This window comes from Notamacropus eugenii, chromosome 1 (genome assembly GCF_028372415.1).
Source record: "Notamacropus eugenii isolate mMacEug1 chromosome 1, mMacEug1.pri_v2, whole genome shotgun sequence".
Classification (NCBI taxonomy): Eukaryota; Metazoa; Chordata; class Mammalia; order Diprotodontia; family Macropodidae; genus Notamacropus; species Notamacropus eugenii.
The window spans coordinates 229,204,417-229,231,585 of NC_092872.1; the positions used below are offsets into that span (position 1 = coordinate 229,204,417).

General features: G+C 39.0%; 1 protein-coding gene across 3 annotated transcripts; it reads right to left on the reverse strand.

The window, feature by feature from the left end:
* On the reverse strand, positions 1 to 26,933 carry LOC140517112 (uncharacterized). 3 transcript variants are annotated; one of them, XM_072628020.1, is made up of 6 exons: positions 26,848 to 26,933; positions 18,277 to 18,600; positions 10,853 to 10,957; positions 8,781 to 8,802; positions 7,837 to 7,873; positions 3 to 2,385 (listed from the first exon to the last, which is right to left on the reverse strand). In XM_072628020.1, exons 1-6 carry the CDS (start codon positions 26,909 to 26,911, stop codon positions 1,954 to 1,956), a joined length of 984 nt encoding a protein of 327 aa, XP_072484121.1. In that variant the 5' UTR covers positions 26,912 to 26,933; the 3' UTR covers positions 3 to 1,953. The 3 variants fall into 3 exon arrangements, with proteins under 3 accessions (XP_072484122.1, XP_072484121.1, XP_072484120.1); XM_072628019.1 differs by having other exon boundaries at positions 18,277 to 19,585; positions 26,848 to 26,929; XM_072628021.1 differs by lacking the exon at positions 10,853 to 10,957 and having other exon boundaries at positions 1 to 2,385; positions 18,277 to 19,585; positions 26,848 to 26,929.
* Positions 26,934 to 27,169: the final 236 nt, after the last annotated feature.

Here is a 27,169-nt window from a genome sequence, read left to right on the forward strand (position 1 = left end):
TCCCCTCTATCCTCCCCCCATTCCCGCTTGTGCCCCTGTCCCCCACTCTCCTGTATTATGAGATAGGTTTTCCTATCAGAATGAGTGTGCATTATATTCTTTCCTTTAGTGGAATGTGATGAGAGTAGATCTCATGTTTTTCTCTTGCCTCCCCTCTTTATCCCACCACTAATAAGTCCTTTGCTTGCCTCTTTTATGAGAGATAATTTGCCCCATATAACTTCTCCCTTTCTCCTCCCAATATTTCTCTCTCACTGCTTGATTTCATTTTTTTTTTTAGTATATGATCCCATCCTCTTCAATTCACTCTGTGCACTCTGTCTCTATGTATGTGTGCGTGTGTGCATGTGTGTGTGCGTGTGTACTCCCACCCAGTGCTCAGATACTGAAATGTTTCAAGAGTTATAAATATTGTCTTTCCATGTAGGAATGTAAACAGTTCAACTTTAGTAAGTCCCTTATGATTTCTCTTCACTGTTCGCCTTCCTATGGTTTTCTTCATTCTTGTGTTAGAAAGTCAAATTTTCTTTCCAGCTCTGGTCTTTTCATCAGGAAAATTTGAAAGTCTTCTATTTCATTGAACGACCATTTTTTCTCCTGAAGTATTATACTCTGTTTTGCTGGGTAGGTGATTCTTGGCTTCAGTCCTAGTTCCTTTGACCTCTGGAATATCCTATTCCATTCCCTTCTATCCCTCAATGTAGAAGGTGCCAGATCCTGTACTATCCTGATTGTATTTCCACAATACTTGAATTGTTTCTTTCTAGCTGCTTGCAATATCTTCTCCTTCACCTGGGAACTCTGGAATTTGGCCACAATGCTCCTCGGAGTTTCTCTTTTTGGATCTCTTTCATGCGGTGTTCTGCGGATTCCTTGAATATTTATTTTGCCTTCTGGTTCTAGGATCTCAGGGCAGTTTTCCTTGATAATTTCGTGGAGGATGATGTCTAGGCTCTTCTTTTGATCATGGTTTTCAGGTAGACCCAGAATTTTTACATTGTCTCTCCTGATTCTATTTTCCAGGTCAGTTGTTTTTCCAATAAGATATTTCACATTATCTTCCAATTTTCGAATCTGTGCGGTATGTTCTGAGATATCTGTCTTTCTCCTAAAGTCCTTAGCGTCCATCTGTACCATTCCAGTTTTGAAAGATCTATTTTCTTCAGTGAGCTTTTGAATCTCCTTTTCCATTTGGTTAATTCTGCTTTTGAAAGCATTCTTCTCCTCATTGGCCCCTTGCACCTCCCTTGCCAGCTGAGTTAGGCTAGTTCTCAAGGTGCCAATTTCTTCAAGATTTTTTTGGTTCTCCTTTAGCAGGGAGCTGATCTGCTTTTCATGCTTCTCCCTCATCCCTCTCATTTCCCTTCCCAGTCTTTCCTCCACCTCTCTAATTTGATTTTCAAAATTCCTCTTGAGCTCTTCCATGGCCCGAGCCCATTGGGTGGGCTGGGGCATAGAGTCCTCGATTTCTGTGTCTTTGCCTGATGGCAAGCCTTGTTCCTCCCCATCAGAAAGGAAGGGAGGAAGTGATTTTTCTCCCATAAAGTACCCTTCAATAGTTTTACTTCTTTTCCCTTTTCTTGGCATTTTCTCCAACCAGTGGCCTGACCTCTGAATGTTCTCCTCACACCCACCTCGCCTCCTGGTCCTCCCAGCCAGCGTTTGGGGACTGAGATTCAAATGTTGCTTCCCGCCTTAGAGTTTTTGGCGGGGGCAGGGCTGCTATTCAGTGTGAGAATTAAGTTCAGGTGGTCAGGGGCAGGGCCACCTCTCTGGCTCAGTTCCCTCAGGGGGTTTATGCACAGACCTTCCACAATGGATCCAGGCAACCGCCCGTTTGGGGAGCCCCCATCCGCAGCCGCCTCTCAGCCCCCACCTCCCGGGGGGGCCCGAGCCATGGGGGCACCCCACTCCCCTCTCAACCCGCCAAAGAGACTCTCTCACCCACCCCCGTCAGTCACCTGTTGGTGGGGGGTCGTGCAGCTGCTGAAGATCCCGCCTCCGGAGCCCTCTCAGAACTTTGTCTCTCCGAGCTGCGGCCGCCGTCGCCGCCACAGGTCCGGGCTGGGCACCATGTCTGCAGCGTGACGGACCTTTTGCGAGAGGTTTGCAGGTCCCTCTGTGGGTGGGGGGACCCGCGTGGCCGCTGGATCTCTTTCCCACGGTGTCGCTGCCGCGGTAGGGCTGCTCTCCTCTTCCCGCCCTGGCGCCCAGTCCCCGGCGCGAAGGTCCCCCTGCGAGAGGTTTGCAGGTCTCTCCGGAACAGAAATCTCCCTCGCTCCAATATTCCGTGGCCTCTGGGTGCAGAATTCGCCCTGGGTTAGTCCCCTCTGCCGTTCTGTGGTTTGTGACTGTTACAGAATTCTTATTGTGAAAACGAGAATCCTTTAAAAAAGTATATATATATATGGATGTGATTTTCAAGCCTCTTCCATCTAAGGATGTATTAAGTATGTTAGAGTTTATTTCTATTGTTAAGAAGGAATTTTAACTAAAATTGTTTTTGCTACGAATCAAGCATTTACTAAAGTATGTTTGTAAAAGGAAGCTTATGGGCAAATGTGAAAAGGCCTTGGTTTTAGGTCTCTTCTTGTAATTTTTATCAATTAGTTTCAAGAGGGTTGTAATAAATTGTAAACTGTTCTTAAGGGAGGAAAATATTTGTTGTATTAAGAAATGCATTGTAAAATCTTTTGTATGGTTTTTGGAAGACCTACCCAATTTGTATGTGTAAGTTAATTTGTTATAGAAAGGTTTTATGGTTTTATGGGGATTGGAAAATAAGAGACAAGGAACTACAGCTCCTCCCCAGTCAAGACTGGAAGGTATGGAAGCTTCTCCCTTTCCTTTCCTCCTTCTCCCTCTCCAAGCACCTTGGAAGTAGATTTCGGACCTGACCCCAGGTCCCAGTAGGTCAGGCAGCTAGAAGGCTGTCTTGCACTCAGGTTTTCAGTCCAGTGGTGTGTTTGAGGCTGTGGACCCGGGCACACCCTTCAAAGCATAGACAAGGACGTATGCCCTATCGGGAAGTGTGTGCTCAACTCTCCGAATTTCCTTGGCATTAGGGAATTTGAGGATTGTCAGTTACTCTTTTCTCTTGTATCTTTTTCCAAGGCTTACCCACACATCTTCCTTTATGGAGAGAAGGACTTCCAGCCCCACACCTGTAATGGGGGTCATTCCTCTTCAACCCTCCAAAATTTGCCTTTGAGTTTGTCTTTTACAAAATTGTGAAAAATTTAGTTTCTCTAAAGAACTTAAAGGAAAAAACTAGTGTCCTTTTGCGACACTGTTTGGCCTCTGTATCGCCTAGAGAGCCACAGAGCATGGCCCATTTTGGGGACTTTAAAAATGAATACTCTTACAGTTAAAATTACACTGTGTGCCTAGAAGGAAAATGGATAGAAGTTTCCTGCATAATGGCCTTTTGTCAAGCTCTCTCAGGACCCTGTTCTCAGGAAAGGTTGTGAGATTCTTGTAGCTGCAACCACCCCTCAAAAGGAGCAATGGGGGTCAACTGGACATTTTTGATGATCCCCTGCTTTTGGTCCTCTCCCTCTCTCCCAGCCCCAGCAACAGGTCTTGCTGAGGTGTGACTCTCTGCAACCCCTCTCCCTGAGGCAACTTTGCTTAGGCCTCAGGCCCCACTCCCCCAGCAATCTTTGGGTATCTCCCACACTGATCCCTTCCTCTCCTCAGGTGTCAACTGATCTTTCCCCTTGCCAGCTGGATTCCCTGACCTTGCAGCCCAATCCAGTTCAGGCAGCATTTCCCAGTCCATCCCTTACAAGAAATGGGACAATTGAGTGCATGTTCCATCTCAGACTTCATTCAGGTCAGAGAGAAACTGGGGAGGTATTTGAAAGATCCCACTACTGAGGAAAGCTTTCTTGGGATGACAAGCTCAAAAGATTGGCAATCTTTTGGCTAGTGGTGACCCCACAATATCCCTCAGGAGCAGCTGCTGTTCCCACTAGTGATCCAGGATGGGATTACTCTGCTGAAGGGGCAACAGCTACAGCCTGGAAGTATCTAGGTTCAGCACATAGCCACAGCCATGGGTAGAGGGTGCAGGTATGGGTCAGGATGGAGAAGCCAGCCAGTCACTGTCTGTACTTGGTAAGACAGCCTGTCCTTCTGTCAATAATTTTTATATGATATGAAAATGCATTTGATGTCATCTGAAGTTTATTGTTTGTGTTCACAGCTAAACAATTTTGTTATCACTTATGAAAATTGTAAGTTTGCTGTTTATAGTTCTAATGCTAAAACCTAAAGCTGGTACACTGTGTGTATGTGTGGAAAGGAGCAGTTCTCAGGGAAGTCAAAAAGTACAGCCCCAGCAGCTGAGGAGACTGTATAAAGAACTGACTTTGGTGAGAATTTGAAAATGTATGGAAATGATCTCCAGTGATTGGCTTTTAGGAAACTTATGGGGATGATTAGATAAAGATAAATGTGATATTGTATCATTGTTCCATAGAACAAGACTGGGATTTAAAGTTAACTCTAATAGTATCTTATCTGCAAAGGAACTGAGGAAGGAGTCCCTTACTAAGGAAGGGTGGCCCCAGGTAGTCTGGGGGTCACAGAAATGGTCTTGATGGGAGTGGCCAGTAATCTGGAGATTTAGATTGATAGGATTAAGAGTAGGAAGTAGAACAGAGATTTGAGCATAGTGACAGAGTGGGCCTCAGATGAGCCAGTTCATGTAGGGAAAACCAAGGAGTTTTCACGGTGAGGTTTTCCAAGGCCTTTTAGACAAATGGGACTAAAACTCTTTTGGGGTAATGGACAAAGGTCTCAACTTGAAATAAAATCTTTACATGTTACAAAATGATGTAAAAGCCATTAGTATTAAAACAATTGATTGAATTAATTACTGAGACTAAATCTGAGACATCTTTAGTTTGGGAAAAAAATTTCAGTCTAAGTTTCTTAGAGGCAGGTGGGCTCTGGTAATCTTTGGCATTAATGGAAAAGTTAAATGTTTGTTTTGATTTGAATTCATTTCATGAACGTAAGTTGAAGTTAATGTTTGGATTTATATGTATGGCTCATTCTTTTAGACTGAGCAGGGTTAGAACGGGACAGAGTAGTTGGCGAAACAGATGCAAATCTATTAGAGCAATAACTTATGATTGTTATTTAATCAGGAACTAGAACATGTATAGAAAGGCATGTAAGCCACTTAAGTCTTGCTTCAGAAGATGTTCCTTGGCCAGTGTAAAATTATAGTCATATCTGAAACTGATTATTGGAGTTTGCTATTTTAAGATTTTATGGGACTATTAACTGACTGTTCTTCTGGATCTAACTCCAGGTGTGGATAGCAAGAGAGGAGATCTGAGGCACTGATCCATGATGCCAGTAAGCTTGTGAGATGCTGATATGAAGTGCAAAAAGGTGATCTCATGGGAAAGTTGGGAGAGTGGCTGTTCAGCCTGGGTTGAGGTAGGATTCTCCTGACTCAGTTTCCCTACTGACACCTGGCAAACGTTAAGCCGGACTGAATGCCAGTTGACAATCTATTCCTACCTGGAATTGACATAAAGTTAGGGAGATGTTGTTTCCTTGCAATGCCCCTATGCTTAATGGCAATTTCCTTGTTATCAAAAGTTTTGTAACCTTAATACCACATCTATTAGATAATAGATTGTTGGTAGGGGAACATTTGAGGTTAAGTCTAAAATTAAGCTATTAGGCTTAAGATTTTAGACCAACGACTATAAGTTAGGGCCCTTTAATTCTTAGTAGTAGCATGGAAACTGTTCGATTGAGGACCTATGAGGTTATTTTGTCTCATTTGGTTAATGTTAAAAGAAAAATGGTTTGTGATCTATATTGTAAATGCTTTAAAAGAAGTATCACATGACCAGAAGTTGGATTCTTTTATGATGTGATATGTACTGTGTTAAAAATGATTATTTATTGTATTAATGCAAGTACTGGAGCCTGTTATTGACTCTAGTGAAATCTCATCTTCCTGATGGGGAAAATGAATAGTGAATTAATGTAAAATGTAAAAGCCATGTTCTAATGTAAATTTCCTAAACATGACAAATGGCCGAAGTTCCAATTTTGATTTTATAAGAATGACAAATGTATAAAGCTTAGGAATGGTCATCTAAAATGGCATTAAGGTTGGTTTTGTAGGAGAATGGATATCTGGACTTCTACAAGAAGATAAAGAGAAGAAGATGCAGGGATTCTGTGCTAAAGACAGCCGGAAGGAGCATCAGGACTAGAAAACTGCATCAGATGATGCTCCTCCCCAGACTACTGTATGAGATGGAACCTCTGAATGGACAATGGACCTACCTTTTCGTTTTGAATCTCTGTATCTGTGCTTATAACAAGGGGACTGCCCCCTTGTAATTTGTCAATGCATCAGTCAACTTTGCTCCCTTCTCATATTCATATAAAGGGGGATAAAAGAAGGAAAGAATTCATAGGGGAAAGAATGTGAGGAGGTATTTATTGATTGGATTTAGGTGCAGGAACAAAAATTTTAATAAAGAAAGAGGGGATATTTTGTGGGAAGTAAAGTTCTGTTTTTCACATTCCTGAGTGATAGGGGGTTGTGACCTAGCGTGGACAGGTTAGAGGCCAGAGACTAATGTGCAGGACCAAGGGGCTGTATGAGGAAGGGCCTGTCAGAGGGAAGAACATGAAGTCACATGGCAAGGGGGCAGTATTGCAGGAAATCCAAAGTACAGAATTCTACAAGGGTCCTGCCTCACCCTGACTTGGTCGTAGTCCTTCCAGTGGCCATCTGGAAGCTACTCGTTCCTTCAGGGAAAGGAACATAGGCCTTCCCTACTCTGAACTCCGTTTTTAATAAATTTTTCTTGATGCCTTTTTGTGTGTCAAGTTTGTCTCTAACAGTGGTCATGTAGTATCAAGACCAGAGCAGAATCAATTAATCCTTAAATGTGAACTATTGTTATTTTCAGGAAAGGTTTTCTAGAGGTGGTGGTTTTTTGAGGGGAGAGATATGGATGCATCAGAAGACAGACTTGTAGGGAAGGATAGAAAGATATAGATATTGATAGATTTCAATAGATAATCTATGTATATATATCTATATACATGGAGAGAGAGAGAGAGAGAGAGAGAGAGAGAGAGAGAGAGAGAGAGTGAGAAGGAGGAGGAGGAGGAGGAGGAGGAGGAGGAGGAGGAGGAGGAGGAGGAGGAGGAGGATGAATGAATATGAACTCATTAGGTATCCAGGTAATATCATAGACTCATAGAAGTAGGGCTAGAAGGGACCATAGAAATCATCTAGTAGGTGGTGGAGCCTTGGGCAAGTCATTTCCTTCTGGGACTTAGTTCTTTCATTTGAAAAATGAGATTGTTGAACTGAGTGACCACTAAGGACCCTCCTAGTCTGATAGTCTGTCCTCTAAGGTTTCTCCTAACCATGACGTCCTAGTCTATGACATTTCAGTCTAGTCTGTGATGTATTGATCTATGACACATTCTTTATGGGAGACTCAGGAACATGTTCCTTCAGACTAATTGCATTTGTCCTCTCAGATATCCCACCTCCTCCAGGAAGATTTCCCTGATTTCAGTTTATCTAGTTCTAGTTTCATCTTGAGTTAAAGTTCCTACCTTCTGCACTTCATAAATATCCTAAACCTTACCAGATGAGTATGCATGTGTTCCTCTTTTTCTTCCTGATTAGACTTAGTTCTCTGAAGGGACAGACTATGTCTATCCTCTCCCCTAAGAATACTTATCATAGGACTGTGTTCAAAGCAGGTGCTTAAAAATTGCTTAGTGACTGACTCCATCCCTGCCTTTCATGGGGCATCCCAATCAAGCCCTTACCTCTCTCTGTGGCTTGTTCTTCATTGCGGCATCTGAACTAAAGAAAAGAAGAAAGAAGATGCAGCCAAGTTCAAAATAAAGTTCATTTCCCTGACCTGTCACATTTTGTGGGGGGTGGAGGGGGGTTACCAGGGAAAGGTATTGCACCGACTTGAGGTTTGAGAAGTAGTAAAGTACAGTGACAAGAGCCCCAGAGTCAGGAGATCTGGGTTCTAGTCTCAACTCTGCCACTGAATTGCTCTGGTAGTTTGGGAATGTCCCTTAATTTCTCTAGGTCATAGTTTCTTCCTTTATGAAAAGGGCATAATCATCATTACACAAAAAATTAGAAAAAAGACATAGGCTATCACAGTTGGGAGGAACTTTCGGCACAGGTCATAGAATGTCAGAGCTGGAAGGTCCTATGGAGGGAGGACAGCATCCTGATTTTACAGAGGAAGAGACTCAGACTCAGAGAAGGGTAAAGACCACACAGTCAGTCAGTGACTGGGGGATTAGAATACATGTTTTTTATGCCCATTATCATTCTTTGACTAGTACTTGTCATTTCCTTTCATCTAAGAATGTTGTATATTTTAAACTGGGGATGTTTTGTTTCTTTGCTCTTTTGTTCCAGGGACAGATGACCTCCCTCCATGGCTTAAGTAAAAGGAAAAGTTTGGTGTCTTTTCTGGAGAATGGGGAGACACAGTGAGAAGGTAGGAATCCCCCATCTGCACCTTTGTGAGATAGGGTTGGGCCTTTTGAGGACCTAGTATAAAGGAGCTTGTGTGCAGGCTGGGGGTGTTGAGGCTTTGGGTCAAGGATTTTGGGGAAAAAAATTTATTGGGAAATTATCTGGGCCCAGTGGCAGAGATTTTCTCCTGGGAAGAAGCCAGGCATATGAAGGAGAAAGCAAATTCCCTTTTGGGTTGGGCATCATCCAGCAGGGAGGACATACAAACCTGGCCAAATGTAGAATTGGACCTAGATAGAGAAAAATAAAAGGCATAAGTTTAGACTTTTGGCCCAGGCCAGTGTCAACATGGCTTTAGAACCCTTTGGGGAATGGCAAAGTGTGATGGTAGATGCTACGCCCAAGCTTTGGAGCACCCTGCTCTCTAGGTACTACTGTTAAAGAGAATCCTGGGCAGGGACCATGTGGGCAACCTCAGCTGGTAGTAGAAAAAATGCCAAATATACCCCAAGGCTCCTGTACATACATTCACCCAGTGATCCCCCACATCTAAGACTCAGGCCAGTTCTACGACTAGAATAAAGAATTAATGGTTTCTTTACACCAAATATTTCCTTCCCACCCATCCCAGGCCACACTTTTCCACTTCAGAACTACTCTTGGATGCTAATTTCACAGGTCTAAAGATATCCTGGGTGTGGGAAACTAAAGAATAAGACATAGAGGGATTTTCCCCCCTACTCCAGCTTGATAATAGCATTTTAAAGCTTGCAAAGCACTTTACAATTATTATCTCAGTTGATTTTCACAACACACCCTGGGAAGTAGGTGCTTTTATAATCCTCACTTTATGGATGAGGAAACTGAAGCCAGGAAGTTTTAAGTGACTTGCCCAGGGTCACACAGTTATTAAACGTCTAATGCTGAATTAAAACACAGATCTTCCTGACTCCAAATTCAGAGAATTTGTACCACCCAACTGCCTCACAGATACCTGCCTTCCTTTAGAGAGCTAACATGTAGGTGGTGCAGTGGATAGAGCATCAGTGCAGGAGTAAGGACGACCTGAGTTCAAATCTCACCTCAGACACTTGCCACTCACTAGCTGTGTGACCTTGGGCAAGTCACTTAACCCTAATTGCTCATCCTGGGTCATCTCCACTCATCCTGATGAGTATCTGGTCACTGGATTCAGATGGTTCTGGAGGGGAAGTGAGACTGGTAACCTCCGCAGCTCTCCCTCACTCAAAACAAAGTTAAATGCAAGTCATGTCATCATTTCTCTGATGGCATGGTCTTCTTTGGCAATGAAGGACAAACACACACACACGTAGGAGAAAAGCTAAGGCTGCTAACAGGGCCTTAGCTTCCCTTTTTTTTTTAGATGAGGAAGTTTGACTGGATGATCTATGCACTACTTCCAGTTCTTCCATTTTATGTTCTATGTGTTCCTGCAAGTTGACATTTTAGGTTCTAGGTAATGTTTTGTTTTATATCTAGACACAGTGTGGCAGAATAGCTAGAATGCTGGCAACCTAGGGGTCCCGAAGACCTAGGTAGGAATTTCATCTTGGACATCTATTATCCAGACTATTGGGGTGCAGGTAGCCTGTTAGGAGGCCTCACTTTTTTCATCTGTAAAATGGACGTAATCCTTGCACAATTTTCCTCTCACAGGGCTGTTGTGAGTGACCTTCTGCTTCTATAACACTCAGAGGCAATCTTATCTTCACAGTTGGAAGGAACCTTTAAGGTAGTTTAGCCCCTCAGTTTAAAAATGAGGTTACAAAGGCAAAGAGAGTGTCAGGCATTTGTTCAAGGTCACACAGACAGCAAGTGGCAGAGCTGGGCTTTGACACCATGCCTTTTTTTTAATGCTATTTCCCCCCCAATTATATGTAGCCACAAATTTTAGCTTTCACTTTTACAAGATTTTGAGTTCCAAATTTTTCTCCTTGCCTCCCTCCAAACCCAGGTCCTCTGAATGAGATGATAGGTGTCCAGGTGGCCTACTGGATAAAGAGTTGTCCTTGGCATTTGGAAGACCTGGGTTGGCACTTTGCCTCTGCCAAGTTCTAGCTGTGGGATCCTGGGCAGGTAAATCGGGCTCCAGAGCTGTGAACAGCAGAGAAGGTGATACTCTGGCTTGATAGAAGAAAGTCCTCCCTCAGAGCTCTCTACATGTACAGAATCACCCTCCAAAAGCTAGTAGATCTGTCCAGGTAAGAGGAGTCACTCCATGGCCAGCAGTGCTGGGCTCTCCCCATCACCTCTACCTCCACTCACAATGTTTCATCCCCAATATGAAACTTTCTGGGAACCTAGAAAATCAGTTGTCACCTTTCCATCTCTTGAAGTAGCAGCAGAGGACTGAGAGGATGAGGATGAGAGATATGGATCCAACTGTGGCAGCTATGAGGACAGTTGATGAACTTTGTCTTTGTGCTGCAATGGAAAGCAGGAAATAGTCAATCACCAGGCATTTGTGAAGGGCCTACTATGTGCCTGGTATTGTGGATGCAAATCCAAGAAAAAAAGAAAGTTCCTGCCCTCAAGGTGATTACCTTCTAAAGAGTGAAGACCATGCTGATAAGTGGAGGGGGGAGGGAGAGATGTGAGTGAGTGAGTGTGTGTATGTGTGTGTGTGTGTGTGTGTGTGTGTGTGTGTGTGTGTGTGTGTGTGTTCAGGTTGGTAAGGCCCCATGCAGCCTGGTGAGAAATGAAGAAATGAGGTGCACTGTATGTACTGTGAATGCTTATGGAAACCCAGACCTAGGTCCATTTTAGACTGCATTCATTCATCCATCCATTCGTTCATTCATTCATTCAGTGCCTACACTATGTTAGGTTCTTACCTAAGAATATAAAGATTAAAACCAAAACATTTTCTACCTTCAAGAAGTCTAAATTCTGTTAGAGGAGGCAACAACAGTTATGTAGAATATTAAGTGCAAATTATGTTTAAAGTCATTTCAGGGAGAGGACAGTAGCAATGAGAAAGTTCAGAATAGGCTTCCTGGAGGAGGTGGTCCTTGAGTGGGACTTTGAAGGAAACTATGGATTCCATGAAGTAGAGGTGAGGAGGGAACAGCCTGTACAAAGATCCTGAGTTCAAAGATGGAAAGTCAAGTATAAGGGACAATCATCAAGCCAGTCTGTTCGAACAATCTGATATCTAGGACTAGGGAGGTAACAGTCCTGCTGAGAACTGATTCAAGGTCTTCTCTTCAATTGTGAGCGCAACATTTCAGGAAGGAGATTTCACAAACTGGGACTTGTCCAGACAAGGATAACCACAGACTATTGAAAGGCTTCAAGACCATGCTATATGAAGATTTGTTGGGAAAAAAGAAGTGGGGGAGAAGGTGTTTAGATGTAAGGAAAGGAGACTGAGGTGAGGGAGGAGACAATATCATTCTTTTTAGATAGCTGAAGGTCTGTCATGGCACAGAGGGAGCAAACTTGTTCTATTTGATAAAAGAGGGGAGGATTAGGACCAATAGAAAATTATTTATGGTAGAATTGGGGTAAATATCAGGAATAACTTCTGAAAAATCTGATCTATTGCTAGGATCATAGATCCAGGACTGAAAAGGCCCTCAAAGGCTATTAAACCTTAACTGCCTCATTTAAAAAAATATACATTTTTCCCCCAATTGCATATTCAAACAGATTTTAACATTTTAAAAAAAGTTTTGAGTTGCAAATTCTATCTCTCCATCCCTCGTTCACCTCACCTGTCCCTAAGATGATTAACAATCTGATATAAGCTATATATGCACAGTAACGTAAAACATTACCATAGTATTCATTTTGTGCAAGAAAGCAAACAAAAAAGAAAGAAAATGAAAACTGGTTGCTTCAGTCTGTATTTAGACAACATTGGTTCTTTCTCTGAAGGCAGATAGCATGTTTCACGAGGAGTCCTTTTGGATTGTCTTGGATCATTGCATTGCAAAGAATAGCTGTCACTCACAATTCATTCTATGGCATTGCTGTTACTATGCAGAATGTTTTCCTGGTTCTTCTCAATCCACTTTGCATCACTTCATGTAAGTCTTACCAGGCTTTTTTCTGGAATCATCCTGCTTGTCATTTCTTATAGCACAGTCATATACCACATCACTATTGTATACAACAGTTTGTCCAGCCATTCCCCAATTGATGGGCATCTCCTCAATTTCCAGTTCTTAGCCAGTACAAAAAAAGATGGCTACATTTTTGTACAAATAGGTTCTTTCCCCCCATTTTTTTTTATCTCTTTGGATACAGAACTAGCAGCGGTATTGCTGGATCACAAGGTATGCACAGTTTTAGATCTCTTTGGAAATAGTTCCAAATGGCTCTCCAGAACAGTGGCATCAGTTCACAACTCCATCAACAATGCATTACTTTCCCAGACTTCCCACTTCCCCTTCAACATTTATCATTTTCCTTTTCTGTCATATTAGCCAATCTGATAGGTTTGAGTCGGTACCTCAGAGTTGTTTTAATTTGCATTTCTCTAATCAATAGTGATTTAGAGCATTTTTTCATGTGACTGTTGATAGCTTTAATTTCTCCTTCTAAAAACTATTTACATCTTTTGACCATTTATCAGTAGAGAAATGACTTGTATTCTTATAAATTTGACTCAGTTCTCTATATACTTGAGAAAGGAGGTCTTTGTCAGAGATACTTGTTGCACCCTCTCCCCAACCTCCGTTTTCTGCTTTCCTTTTAATTTTGGTTGCATTGGTTTTATTTGTACAATACCTTTTTAATTTTTTATAATCAAAATAATCGATTTTACATTTGGGAATGCTCTCCTTATCTTGTTTGGTCCTAAATGCTTCCTTTATCCATAGAACTGACAGATAATCTATTCCATTCTCTTCCAATGTGCTTATGGTATCACCTTTTATGAGCAAATCACATGCCCATTTTGACCTTGGTATATACTGTGAGATGCTGGTCTCTACCTAGTTTCTGTGATACTGTTTTCTAGTTTTCCCAGTAGTTTTTGCCAAATAATGTATTTTTGTTCCAAAAGCTTGGATTGTTAGGTTTATCACATACTAGATTATTATGGTCATTTATTTTAGCATATTATGTACCTGTTCTATTCCACTTATCCACCACTCTATTTCTGAGATAGAACCAGATTATTTTGATAATTACAACTTTATCATGCAGTTTGTAATTTGGGATGGCTAAACCACCTTCCTTCACATTTTTAAAAATTGATTCCCTTGATATCCTTCATCAAAATATTGTTCTTGCAGATGAATATTGCTATTAGTTCTTCTAGCTGTGTAAAATAATTTTTGGTAGTTTCATTTGTGTGGCATCGAATAAATAAATTAATTTAGGGATAATTGTCATTTTTTATTATATTGGCTTGGCACAATTGCTTGCCACAAGAAAAATATTTTTCTAGTTGTTCAGAACTGAGTTTACTTGTATGAAAAGTGTTTTATAATTTTGTTTATATACTTCCTTGATTTGTCTTGGGAAGTAGACTCCCAAATATTTTACATTGTCTACATTTATTTTAAATGATAATTCTATTTCTATTACTTGCGGTGGACTTTGTTGGAAAGATATAGAAATGCTGATGATTTACATGGGTTTATTTTGTATCTTGCAACTTTGCTTAAACTGTTAATTATTTCCACTAATTTTCAGTTGATTCTTAAGTATTCTCTAAGTATACCATCATATCATCTGCAAAGAGTGATAGTTTTGTTTCCCCATTGCCTGTTCTAATTCTTTCAATTTATTTTCTTTCCATTGCTGACTAACATTTCCAGTGTAATATTAAATGATAGAGGTGATAATGGGCATCCCTGTTTGACTTCTGATTGTATTGGGAAGTCTTTTAGTTTACCCCCATTACTTATGGGTTTTAGATAGATACCACTTATCATTTTCAGGAAAATGCCATTTATTCCTATGATCCCTAGTGTTTTTAATAGGAATGTATTTTGTTAAAAGCTTTCTTTTACATCTGTTGAGATAAACATATGATTTCTGTTAGTTTTCTTATTGATATGATCAATTATACTGATAGTTTTCCTAATACAGAAACAGTCCTGCCTTCCTGGTATAAATTCTACCTGGTCATAGTGTATGATCCTTGTAATTTATTGCTGCAATCTCCTTGAGAATATTTTATTTAAATTTTTTGCATCTATCGTCATTAGGGAAATTGGTCTATTGTTTTCTTTCTCTGTTTTGGCTCTTCCTGGTTTAGGTATCAGCACTATATCTGTATTACAAAAAGAATTTCACAGGCCTCCTTCATTGCCTATTTTTCCAAATAGTTTGTGTAGTATTGGGATCAGTTGGTTTTTAAATGTTTAGTAGAATTCACTTGTGAATTCATCTGGTCCTGGGGATTTTTTCTTATGAAATTCATTAATGGTTTATTTGATTTCTAAGGTTGGAGTATATAAGTATTTTATTTCTTCTTTTGCTAAACTAGGCAATTTATATTTTTCTAGATTTTCATTTAGATTGTCATTTTTTTGGTATATAATTGGGAAAAATAGTTCCTAATAATTGCTCTAGTTTTCTCATCGTTAGTTGTGAATTCACCCCTTTCATTTTTGATACTAGTAATTTGGTATTTTTCCTTCCTTTTTTTAAAATCAAATTAACCAATAGTTTATATTTTTTTCATGTAAAACCAGTTTCTAGTTTTATTTATTAGTTCAATATTTTTCTTACTTTCAATTTTATTAATCTCTCCTTTGATTTTCAGGATTTCCAATTTGGTGTTTAATAGGAGATTTTAAATGTGTAGTTTTCTAGTTTTTTTTTAAATTGCATGCCCAATTCAATGATTTACTCTTTCTCTATTTTACTGATATAAGCAAATAGAGATATAAAATTTCTGCTAAGTATTGCTTTGGCTGCACCCCATAAATTTTGGGATGCTGTCTCAATGTTATCATTTTTAAAAATTAAATTATCTATTGTTTCTGTCATTTGTTCTTTGACACACTTATTTTTAGGATTAGATTATTTAGTTTCCAATGAATTTTAATCTATCTTTCCATTTTCCATTACTGAATGTAATTTTTATTGCATTAAGATCTGAAAATGATGCATTTACTTCTGCTTTTCTACAATTATTTGTGAGATTTTTATGCCCTACTACAAAGTCAATTTTTGTGAAGGTATGACATGCTGTTGGGGAAAAGGTATATTCCTTCCCATTCAATTTCCTCCAGAGATCTATCATATCTAACTTTTCCAGAATTCTACTCACCTCTTTCATTTCTTTTTTGTTTATCATTTGGTTAGATTTATCTAGTTCTGAGAGAGAGAAGTTGAGGTCTCCCACTAGTATAGTTTTATTGTCTTTTTCCTTCTCTAATTCATTCAACTCCTTCAATAATTTAGGGGCTATATTTTTCCCCAATAAGATATAAAGAATGTTTTTAACATTCAATTTTTAAAAATTTTGAATTTCAAATTTTCTCTCTTCTTCCCTCACTTTCCCCCTCCTTAAGGCAATAAGAAATTTTATTTACATTATATGTTTGCAATCATGTGAAAAACGTTTTCATTTCAGTCAGGTCGTGAAAGAAGCAACAAATCAAAAAGAAACATTAAAAAAAAACCAAGGAAAGCAAAAAAAAATCTGCTTTCAGAACCACAAGTTCTTTCTCTGGAGGTAGTTAGTGATTTTCATCTTGAGTCCTTTGAAATTGTCTTGGATCTTGTATTGGTCAGAGTAGCTAAGTTATTCCCAGTTCTTTATTGTCCAATAATACTGCTTTTTTGTGTAACATTCTCCTGGTTCTGCTCACTTCACTTTTCATTAGTTCATGTAAGTCTTGCAGGACAAACCAAAATTTGAATCGTATGCCTGCCACCTGTTTTCTGGGAGACTAGCCATTGTAATTACCTAGGAATCCAGTTAGTCTCATTGCCTGGGAGACAAAATGATGTAGTTGAAAACATAAAGGTCATTTGCAGAGTTGTGAAAAACTCTGAAACATAAATTGTGTACATCAATATAACAGAATATGACTGTGCTGTAAGAAATGATGACTGTGACAGATCCAGAGAAGCGTGGGAACATCTACAGAAAGGGATGAAGGAAAAAGAGCTGAGAAAGCAATGTTTTACACAATAATTATGATATAGATAGAAAGAAGAGGAGCAAGAGAAAGCTCTAAACTGAATATGGTGAAATCATATGACTAAGATTGGTCCCAAAACAGAGATATGAGGAAGCACTTCTTTTCATTGCACAAGTTGGGGTTTATGGGTATGGTACATGGTTATGTTGCTTCATTTTGGTTCATTTTCTTCTACTTTATTATAAAGGCTGTTTGTTAGAGAGGTGAGGAAAAATGATGCAAAAATAAAAGATAACAATTATTAAAAAAAAAAAAAAAAAGAGTAAAAGGCTAATGAGACCATTTGCTAGCACCTGAGCAGAGGGTGTTTGTCTGTTAGATTGGGGTTTGACCAGATGATATTTAAGGTGTCTTGCAACTCTTAGCTTCCATGATTCTTTGACTTTTCCCCAGGGTCTAGAAGTGAGAGCCAAGAAGCTAAAGGGACAGCAAGAAATATCTAGAGGAGCATCTTGCCAGAGAGGTTGGGAAGCCAACTACTCCTACCCCCACCCCTCAGAATAAATGGTGCAAAAAGCAGAGTGCTTCTTAATGCTATATGGCTTCCATGGACTCAGCTCCAATCCCACATTCTTCAGGAGTTCTTTCCCTGTCTTCCCATTGCTCATTCTTTCTTTCTGGCTCTACTTCCCATTTATACATGTATATATCAATCTTGTATTTATGTGCTGTCTCCTCCATTAGAATGTAAACTCCTTGAAGCTGCAGACTAGTGTTTTAGCCTCTTAAGGTAACCCAGTGCATACTTCATGCCTTATATACAGTAGGTACTTCATAAGTGTTTGCTGACTGGATGACTTAGTGGTGGTAGAAGGAAGAATCCCCAGGAAGGGAAACTGGGATCTGGAGCCTGTGGAGCAGAAGAACTCAGAGATCATAGGAGACCATAGGATTCAGAGTAATAAGGGATCTTAGAGGTGATATAGTGCACAGCTTCATTTGCAGATCAGCAAACTGAGACCCAGAAATGATTAAGTGTCTTAGAGTCATGGAACTTCAGTACTGCAAGAATCTTAACAAGAGTAAATGAAGGACCTGTGTCAGGACAGGAGATTCCAGGTGTATAAACAACAACTAGCCTTTAATTTAGTAGACTAAGATTTATTAATCTGCTAAGTCCTATTACCTGAAGCACATGGAGGTAGAGAAGATTGCACAGAGTCACATACCTAAGATGTATCAGAGGCAGAATTTGAATCCAAGACTTCTTGAGTCCATTGGCAACACTCTTTGTCTACTACACTAGCTAAGTGGTGCAGTAGATAAAATGCTGGACCTGGAGTCAAGAGGAGCCAAATTCAAATCCAGCTGAGATTTACTAGCTGTGTGACCTTGGGTAAATCACTTAATCTAGGTCTGCCTCAGTTTTCTCATCTCTAAAATGAGGGTAATAGTAGTAGCTATATCCCAGGGCTGTTGTGAGAATCAAATTCGATGATATTTATAAAGTATTTAGCACATTGCCTGGAACATAGTAGGCTCTTCTTAGATATTAGTTGCCTCTCCCTCCCCCTTTCCCAGAGTTATACAGGTAGAAAATAACAGAGCTAGGTTTGGGATGTTGGTGTCCTAGTGCAGATCTGTTGCTCTTTCCCTGTACTCCTTTGCCTTTCACTGCTTTGTACTTACCTACGATGAGGTGGGTCCCACCCCCAGAGGCCAGTTCCATTTCAGGGCTTTTCTTGAACTTGATACAGTAGTAGACTCCTTCATCCTGGCTAGTGATGTTGCTGATGCAGATGTCCAAGATACGGTTTGTGTTATTCACCTTTTGGACGCGGGAGTACAACCTCCTGTCACTGAAGATGACCTCCCTAATAGGCCCAGACCCCTTATACCACTTCAGTGGCCCAGCGGGGAGGTCAGTTTTTGATCTGCAAGGCAGTAGTGCTGAACCTCCAATGGTCGCTGTCACAGGGCTTGAGGGCTGCTCTATGGACACATTCTGAGTACCTAAGAAAAAAAACATAATCCAAGGGAGATTAGCTTGGAGAACAGAGAGTGGAGAACAGAAGAGAAGCATGGTTTTCCATTTCATTTTAGAGGTGGCTGTAGTACTGCTGAGAGCTTTGGCTGAGGAATCAGGAGACTAGGGTTAGAGTCTGGACTCTCCAACCACTGACCAAGGCAGCAGTATGGAAAAGAGAAAAGGAGGCTGGGTTTGAGTCTCAGCTCTGCCATTTACTATCAGGGTCACCTGGGGCAAGTCATCATACCTATTTAGGGCTCTGAGCCATGTTCCTCATTTGCAAAAATCCCTCTCAGTTCTAACTCTATGACCTCATGTTTTGGTTTGCTCTGGGCTCTTGTGTTTTCATCTTTCAAATGGATTCATTTATATTAGACCATCTTAAATTCCTGCCTAGCTCTGACTTTTCATGTCCTAAGTCCTATTATCCCTTCCAGCTCTGGCATTCTATGCTCTGATGTATAGAATTAGCTATAACACTAATTCTAAGAGCATCAGATGAACCTAAGATTCTTAGCTTCCATGGCAGGCCCATGTGACTTGTCAGTTCTGTCTCAGAGACTTTGTCAGTATTAATATTAAACCCCTTAAAGAGAAAAGGATTTGGTGATTCTTTGAGGTCTGGATTTGGAGCTGCCTGAGGCTGGACATAAACTCTCCTGCTATGATGAACAAGGAAAAGTTGCAAACTTGCCCTGGTTACTTCTGTAATTGAGGGAGGGAAATGATTTCCACAGAGTTCATTTTTTCAGATTCTGAACTGGGATGATCTCTGGCAGCCTAGCCTTAGCTTCTCCCTTTTTCTGTCTCTTTCTGTAGCTGGACCAGATGGTTTCTAAGATGCCTCCTGATGGTCTGCAAAGTGAAGTCACTGCTAAGTAAACAAAGGATACTTACAAATCCTCCTCAATGCTGGTCTCCTCAGTGGTCAAATATTTAAGCCACAGAAGGTCAGAGATTTGGAGGGTCCTTAGAATACAGAATATCAGGTCAAGAAGTGGCAATAGAACACAGAGTATCACAGTTGGGAGCAGTCTTAGAACAAAATATCAGAGTTGAATGGGGCTTTAGAATATTGAAAGAGCCTGGAAGAGGCCTTAGGAGATAGAATATTAGGCCTAAAGTTCCTCTAGAGCATAATGTTACAATTCAAGACACTATATAGATCCAACTCCCTTACTTTACAGAGCAGGGAACCAAGGTCCACTGTGAAAATGACTTGCTCAAGGTCACACCCCTGGTTACCTACTAGATCTAGCAACCTACAAACTTGTATTTCTTCCATTAGTAGCACAGAACATTGTAGAGTCATAGAATTTCATAACCGTAAAGGTCCTAAGAAACATACAGAAAGAATCTGTTTCAGGTTAAGAAACTTCTGGTATATAAACTCCCTCTAGCAACCAGCCTACAATTTAGTAGACTATTACTTAGTAGGCTGATAAATTCTAAGGAATTTCCTGAAACATATCAACATAGAGTAACTAGCATTAATGTGCAGTGCTCCTAAGTATTAGAGGCAGAATTTGAAACCAGATCTTCCTGATTCCAATCCCAGCAAGCTCTATCCACTATACCAAGTGACCTATAAGGAGTAGGAATTAGAATCTATTTATAGATCACATTTCTATGGTGCTTTAAAGTTTACAAAGGGCTTTCCTCTCATCAACAGTATGAAGTAGGGATTTTATTATTACCCTCACTTTAGAGATGAGAAAACTGAAGCACAGAGAAAGGAAGTGAGTTAACCATGGTCGCATAGCTAGAAGGATCAACTAATCAATCAGTATTTATTAAGTACCTACTATATGCCAGACACTGTGCTGAGTATTGGAGCAGAGGTTGGCCAAGAATGGCCAGACTATCTTATAATCAATTAACGAAGTCATAATAAAAGGAAAAAAAGAAGTAAGCAACCAGGCATTTCTTTATTTTTAACATTCATTTTTTAAAATTTTGAATCCCAAATTCTCTCCCTTCCTCCCTCCTCTCCCCAATCCATTGAGAAGCAAGTTGTATGATTCTCATTATGCCTGTGGAGTCAAGCAAAACATATTTCCCACATAAGCTATGCTGAAAAAAAAAGAAAAAAATGAGAAAAAGAAAGAAAATGTAGGAAAATATGCTTCAGTTTGCAGTCAGAGTTCATCAGTTCTTCTTCTGGAGGTGAGTCCTTGGGAGTTTTCTTGTATCTCTGTATTGGTCAGTATAGCTAAGTCTTTCACTGTTGATCATTATTACAACATTGTTGTTATTGAATATAACATTCTTCTATAACCATTATTAGTTCTGCTCATTTCACTTTTCATCAGTTCTGTAAATCTTCTGAACTTTTCCAAAGGCATCCTGCTCATCATTTCTCATTGCACAATAGAATTCCATCACAGTCATATACCACAACTTGTTCAGGCATTCCCCAATTTATGGACATCCCTTCAGTTTCTAATCCTTCACCACCATTAAAAGAACTGCTATAAATATTTTTGTACATAAAGGGTCTTTTTTTTTGTTTTTTATTTCTTTGGGATATAGACCCATTGCTTGATCAAAGGGCATGAACATTTTTATAGTTTTTTGGGGGATACTTTCAAATTATTCTCCAGAATGATTGGATAATTCACAACTCCAACAACACCCCATTAATGTCCCAATTTTCCCTCATCCTCTCCAACATCTGTCATTTTCCTTTTCTGAAATATTAGTCAACCTGACATGTGTGAGGTGGTACCTCAGAGTTGCATTTTTCTAACCAATAGTGATTTAGAGCATTTTTTTCACGTGACTATAGATAGCCTTGATTTCTTCTTTTGAAAACTATCTACTCATATCCTTTGACCAGTTATCAATTGAGGAATTTTTCTCATTTTTATAAATTTGGCTCAGTTCCCTATGTATTTGAGAAATGAGCCTTTTATCAGAAAAACTTGCTGTAAAAAATTTCTCCTCAGTTTCCTGCTTTCCTTCTAATTTTGCCTGTGTTGGTTTTCTTTGTGCAAACTCTTTCAATTTTATGTAATCAAAATTATTGATTTTATGTCCTATGATCACCTCTCTTTTTTGATCATAAACTCTTCCCTTCCTCATAGATTTTTCTGTGGTCCTCTAATTTACTTATGATATCAACCTTTGTGTCTAAATCATGTACTCATTTTGATTTTAACTTGATATATAGTATTGGATAATGCTCTGTGCCTCATTTCTGCCAAACTTTTCCATTTCTTTTCCCAGGAGTTTTTGTCAAATTGTGAGTTCTTTCCCCAAAAGCTTGAGTCTTTGAGCTTATCAAATACTAGATTGCTATCCTTATTCATTGCTTCATATTGCATATTTAATCTATTCCACTGGTCCACCACTCTATTTCTTAGTATCAGAATATTTTGAAGATTATCATGTAATATAGTTTGAAATCTGGAACTGCTAGGCCATCTTCACAATTTTTCATTGATATTTCTTGAACATGTTCTTTCAACTGATTTTGTTATTATTTTTCTGCATAAATATCATTGAATAAGTAAATTAATTTAGGAACAATTGTGGGGGTGGTAATAGGATTTTGCAGCTAATTTTTCTGATAATGGTTTGATATTCAAGATGTATAGAATAGTGGCACAAATCTATAAAGATAAGAGTCATTAACCAATAGACAAATGATCAGAGGATAAGAACAAACAATTTATCTAAGGAAGAAATCTAAGCTATCAACAATCATATACAAAATTAAAAATCACTTACAATAAAAGATATGCAAATTAAAATGGCACTGAGATTCTAACTCACACGCAACAGATTAGCAATGACAATTTGTGGATGGGCTGTGGGTGGACAAGAACACTAACACACTGTTATAGGAGTTGTAAAATGGTTTCATTATTTTGAGAAACAATTTGGAACTATTTTCAAAAAGTCACTACACAGTTCATGCCTTTTGACCCATTGATAGGATTACTAGACACATACCCCAAAAGAGATCAAAGGCGGAGGGGAAAGATCTATATGTATTTTCTAAAATGTAGCCTCAGTTTTTGTTGTAGCAAAGAACTACAAAGAAAATGAGCACCTGTCAAATGAAGAATGACTGAATAATCTATGGTGTGTGAATTTAATGGACTAGTATTGCATTCAAGAAATGACCAAACTGACAGATTCAGAGAAACCTGAGACTTGTGTGTATTGATACAAATCATCAGAATCAGTAGATCAGTTTACATACCTCAACACTGTGAAGGAAAACACCTTTGAAAGACTTAGAACTCTCACCACCAATGAAGATGAAATTAAATCAATTATTAGGAGTTATTTTGCTTAATTAAGCTCCAATATATATAAAAATCTAAATGATATAGATGAATATTTACAAAAATATAAATTGTCCAGATTAACAGAAGAGGAAATAGAATACTTTAAAAAAAAGCATATCTTAGAAAAAGAAATAGAATAAGCCATTAATGAGCTCAGAAAAAAAAATGCCATAGCCTGATGGATTCACAAGTGAATTCTATCCAATATTTAAAGAACAATTAATTCCAATACTACATAAACTATTTGGGGAAAAAAAGCAAAGAAGGAGTTCTACCGAATTCCTTTTATGTCACAAATATGGTGCTGACACCTAAATTAGAAAGAGCCAAAACAGAGAAAGAAAACTATAGGACAATTTCCCTAATAAATATTGAAACAAAAAATTTAAATAAAATGTTAGCAAAGAGATTACAGCAATTTATCATGAGGGTAATATATTATGACCAGGTGGGATTTATATCAGGAATGCAGGGCTGGTTCAATGTTAGGAAAACTATCAGCATAATTGACAATGTCAATAACAAAGCTAACAGAAATCACAATTATCTCAACAGATGCAGAAAAAGTTTGTAACAAAATATGGTACCCATTCCTATTAAAAACATGAGATCATAGGAATAAATGGCATTTTCCTTAAAATGATAAGTTGCGTCTATGTAAAACCTATCAGCAAGCATTACATGTAATGGGGATAAATGAGAAGCCTTCCCAATAAAATCAGAGGTGAAACAAGTATGCTTATTATCGCCACTATTATTCAATATTACACTCAAAATATTAGCGTTATCAATAAAGGAAAAGTAATGGAAGGAATTAGAATAGGCAATGAGGAAACACAATTATCCTTCTTTGCAGATGATATTATGGTATACTTAAGAGAATCCTAGAAAATCAACTAAAAGCTGTTCAAAATAACTAACAACTTAAGCAAAACTGCAGGATATAAAATAAACCCGCACAAATCATCAATATTTCTCTATATTACTAACAAAGTTTGGCAAGAGATAGAAAGAGAAATTTCATTTAAAAGAACTGTAAACAGAAAATGTCAGAGAAAAGGGAGCAACTCTCTTGAGCTCTCCTCAAAATCCTCCAAACACCTTTAAGGAATGCCATAAAACAATTCCTGAAGCATCAAACCCCAGAAAAGGATGGGGTCAAATGATTTTCCATTCAAAGTCAATTTAGAAGATCATCAGGAAAGGTCTGCCTCACCTGGGCAGTACAATCCAGAACAGGCTGTACCAACAGAGCTTCAGCTCCAGCAAACCAAGAGCAGGCCTTGGAAACCATAGAATCAGCCACAGTAGCAGCTGCTTTTAGTGCACTCAGCCCACAGATGGTAATGGGTTTGAACAATTGGTCAGAAGTACATTATAGCTGTCTCTTTGCAAGTACTGAGGCAAGATTCCATTGCTTTATCTATACTTAGATCTGGATCACAGTCCTGGATGGCATTCTCAGGGTAAGGAGGAGCAGTAGCCCACCACAGTGGAATGGAGACCCTCCTTACAGTTACATGGCAGAAAAGAGTGCCTGCAGTCACTCACAGACAAGAGCACAGACCAGAAGGGTAGTAATCAAACCTCTCTTTAGATCATACCACCCTGGAAGAACTGAAAACTTACAGATCCCTAGAAGTATCTCTGAAAACAGCTGCACAAAACCCCTGATACTTGGGACAGTGAGCCCTCCACTCTGGAAGCAGAATCCTATTTTAACAAAGAGATAAAAGTTAAGACAGGCTCAGAAAATAAGCAAACAACTGGAAAAATAGTTCTGACCATAGAAAGTTACAAGGAAGATCAAAACACACACTTAGCAGAAGATTAAAAGAAGTCAATGCATCTACATTCAAAGCCTAGAAGATAAATATGAATTGGTTTTAAGCCAAGGAAGAGCTCAAAAATGATTTTGAAAATCAAGTGAAAGAAGTAGAGGAAAAATGGGGAAAAGAAATGAGTGATGCAAGAAAATCATGAAAAAAGAGCCAACAGCTTGGTAAAGGAGAAACAAAAAAAAATACTGAAGAAAGTAATGCCTTAAAAAACCAGGTTAGAACAAATGGTAAAAGAGGCACACAAATTCACTTAAAAAAACTCCTTAAGTAGAATTGGATAAGTTGAAGTCAATGATTTTATGAGAAATCAAGAAACAATGAAACAATCAAAATAATGGAAAAATAGAAGGCAATGTGAAATATCTCATTGGACACACCACTGACCTGGAAAATAGGTCTAGGAGAGATAATTTTAAAAATTATTGGACTACCTGAAAGTCATGATTAAAAAAAGAGCCTAGACATCATCCTCCAAGAAATTATGAAGGAAAATTCTCATGACATTTGAGAACCAAAGGTAAAATAGAAATTGAAAGAATCTACCAATCACTTTCAGAAAGAAATCCCTAAATGAAAGCTCCCAGGAAGATTATAGACAAATTTCAGAGCTCTCAGGTAAAGGAGAAAATATTACAAGCAGCCAGAATGAAACAATTCAAATATTGTGGAGTCATAATCAGGATAACACAAGATTTAGCAGCTTCTACATTAAAGAATCAGAGAGAGCTAGGATATGATATTCCAGAGGGCAAGAGAATGAGAATGAGAAGCAAGAATCTTCTACTCAGCAAAACTGTGGGGGAGAGGGGAGGAGAATGGACAGTCAATGAAACAGAGGACTTTCAAACATTCTTGATGATAAGACCAGAGCTGAATAGAAAATTTGACTTTCAAATACAAGACTACAGAGAAGCATAAAAATGTAAACAGGAAAGAGAAATCACAAGGGACTTCATCAGGATAAACTGTTTATATTCCCACATGGGAAGATGATACTTGTAACTCATAAGAACTTTCCCTTCTTAGGGCAGTTAGGAGTATACATAGACAGAGGGAACAGGTGTGAGTTGAACATAAAGGGTTGATATATAAAAAATAAAATTAAGGCATGAGAGAGGAATGTATTGGGAGAATGGGAACAGGAGAGATAGAATGGGGTAAATTAACTCACATAAAAGAGGCAGGAAAAAGCTTTTACAGTAGAGAGGAAGAAGAGGGAAGTGAGGGGGCAGTCAGTAAACCTTACTCTCATCAGAATTGCCTCAAAGAGGGAATACACACATACTCAGTTGGGTATAGAAATCTGTCTTATTCTACAGGAAAGAGAGAGGGGAAGGGGATAAGAAAAGGGAAGACTGATAGAAGGGAGGGCAGATTAGTGGATGGTTAATCAAAAACAAAGCACTTTTGAGGAGGGACAGAGTGAAAGGGGAAAGAGAATAGATTAATGAAAACTGCTATCCATCCTCAGAGAAAGAACTGATGGGTGTCTGAATAAAGATTAAATAATACTTTTTAAATTTATTTTTCTTCAGTTTTTTTTTGCTCTATGTTTTCTTTTATAACATGAGTAGCACCTGTTTAATCTATATCAAATTGCTTGCCTTCACAATGAGGCAGGGTGAGGAGGAAGGAAGGTAGTGAATTTGGAACTAAAAGTTTTTAAAACAAATTTAAAAAAATTTTTTTTTACGCATAACTGCAGAAAAATTAACTACTAAATAAATAGAAATATTCCTACAAAAAAATAACTGTAGACATCATAAAATATTTGGGAGTCTACCTGCCAAGAAAATCCCAGGAACTATATGAACACTATTACAAAACACCTTCACACAAAGAAAGTCAGAAAAAACCACTGGCAAAAAAATCAATTGCTCATGGGCAGGCTGAGCTAACATAATAAAAATGACAACTCTGCCAAAATTTACTTTTTTCAGTGTCTTCAAAAATTAGATGTATGTTGGCCAACCCCAGACCAAGAGAGAAGTCAAGCCCAGTCCCATCCCTTCTTGCTTCTTCCTTTGCTTTTCTCCTTCTGAATTTCATCCTCTATCCTGTCTCTGCCACAGCTTAGCCCCACAAGACTCACCATCTGAGGCCCAGATGTTGAGTACAGTCAGCAGAACTGAAGTCCAGAAACTCAGAGAAAACATGCTGTGACTCTCCTCTCTTGTATGAAACTCTGAGGGTAGGTCAGCTGCAGAAACAGGAAAAGGAAGTGGGAAAAAGCTGAATTTTACAAGTTAGCCCTTTTAAGCATTGTAATGTCTCCAGGAGAGGGGAGATGACTTCAAAGCCCATGACAAGGTTTCAAGAGGCCTCTTCTCCGAATGACTCATCATGTCACTTTCCTCTTCCTCTACTCAGCACTTCATGACCCCTGTGTAAAAAGTGGCAAATTCTTCCATATT

What these genes read in the sequence shown, in the direction of transcription:
- LOC140517112 (XM_072628019.1), bottom strand. Translation starts at nt 18,685, where the DNA reads ATGAAATGGAAAACCATGCTTCTCTTCTGTTCTCCACTCTCTGTTCTC. An exon ending in CCAATTCTACATTTGGCCAG is followed by an intron (nt 7,874 to 8,780) that starts GTTTGTATGTCC and finishes TCTTTTCTTTAG; the next exon opens with TTCAGATGCCGCAATGAAGA. An exon ending in AGAACAAGCCACAGAGAGAG is followed by an intron (nt 2,386 to 7,836) that starts GTAAGGGCTTGA and finishes ACTTTTTTAAAG; the next exon opens with GATTCTCGTTTTCACAATAA.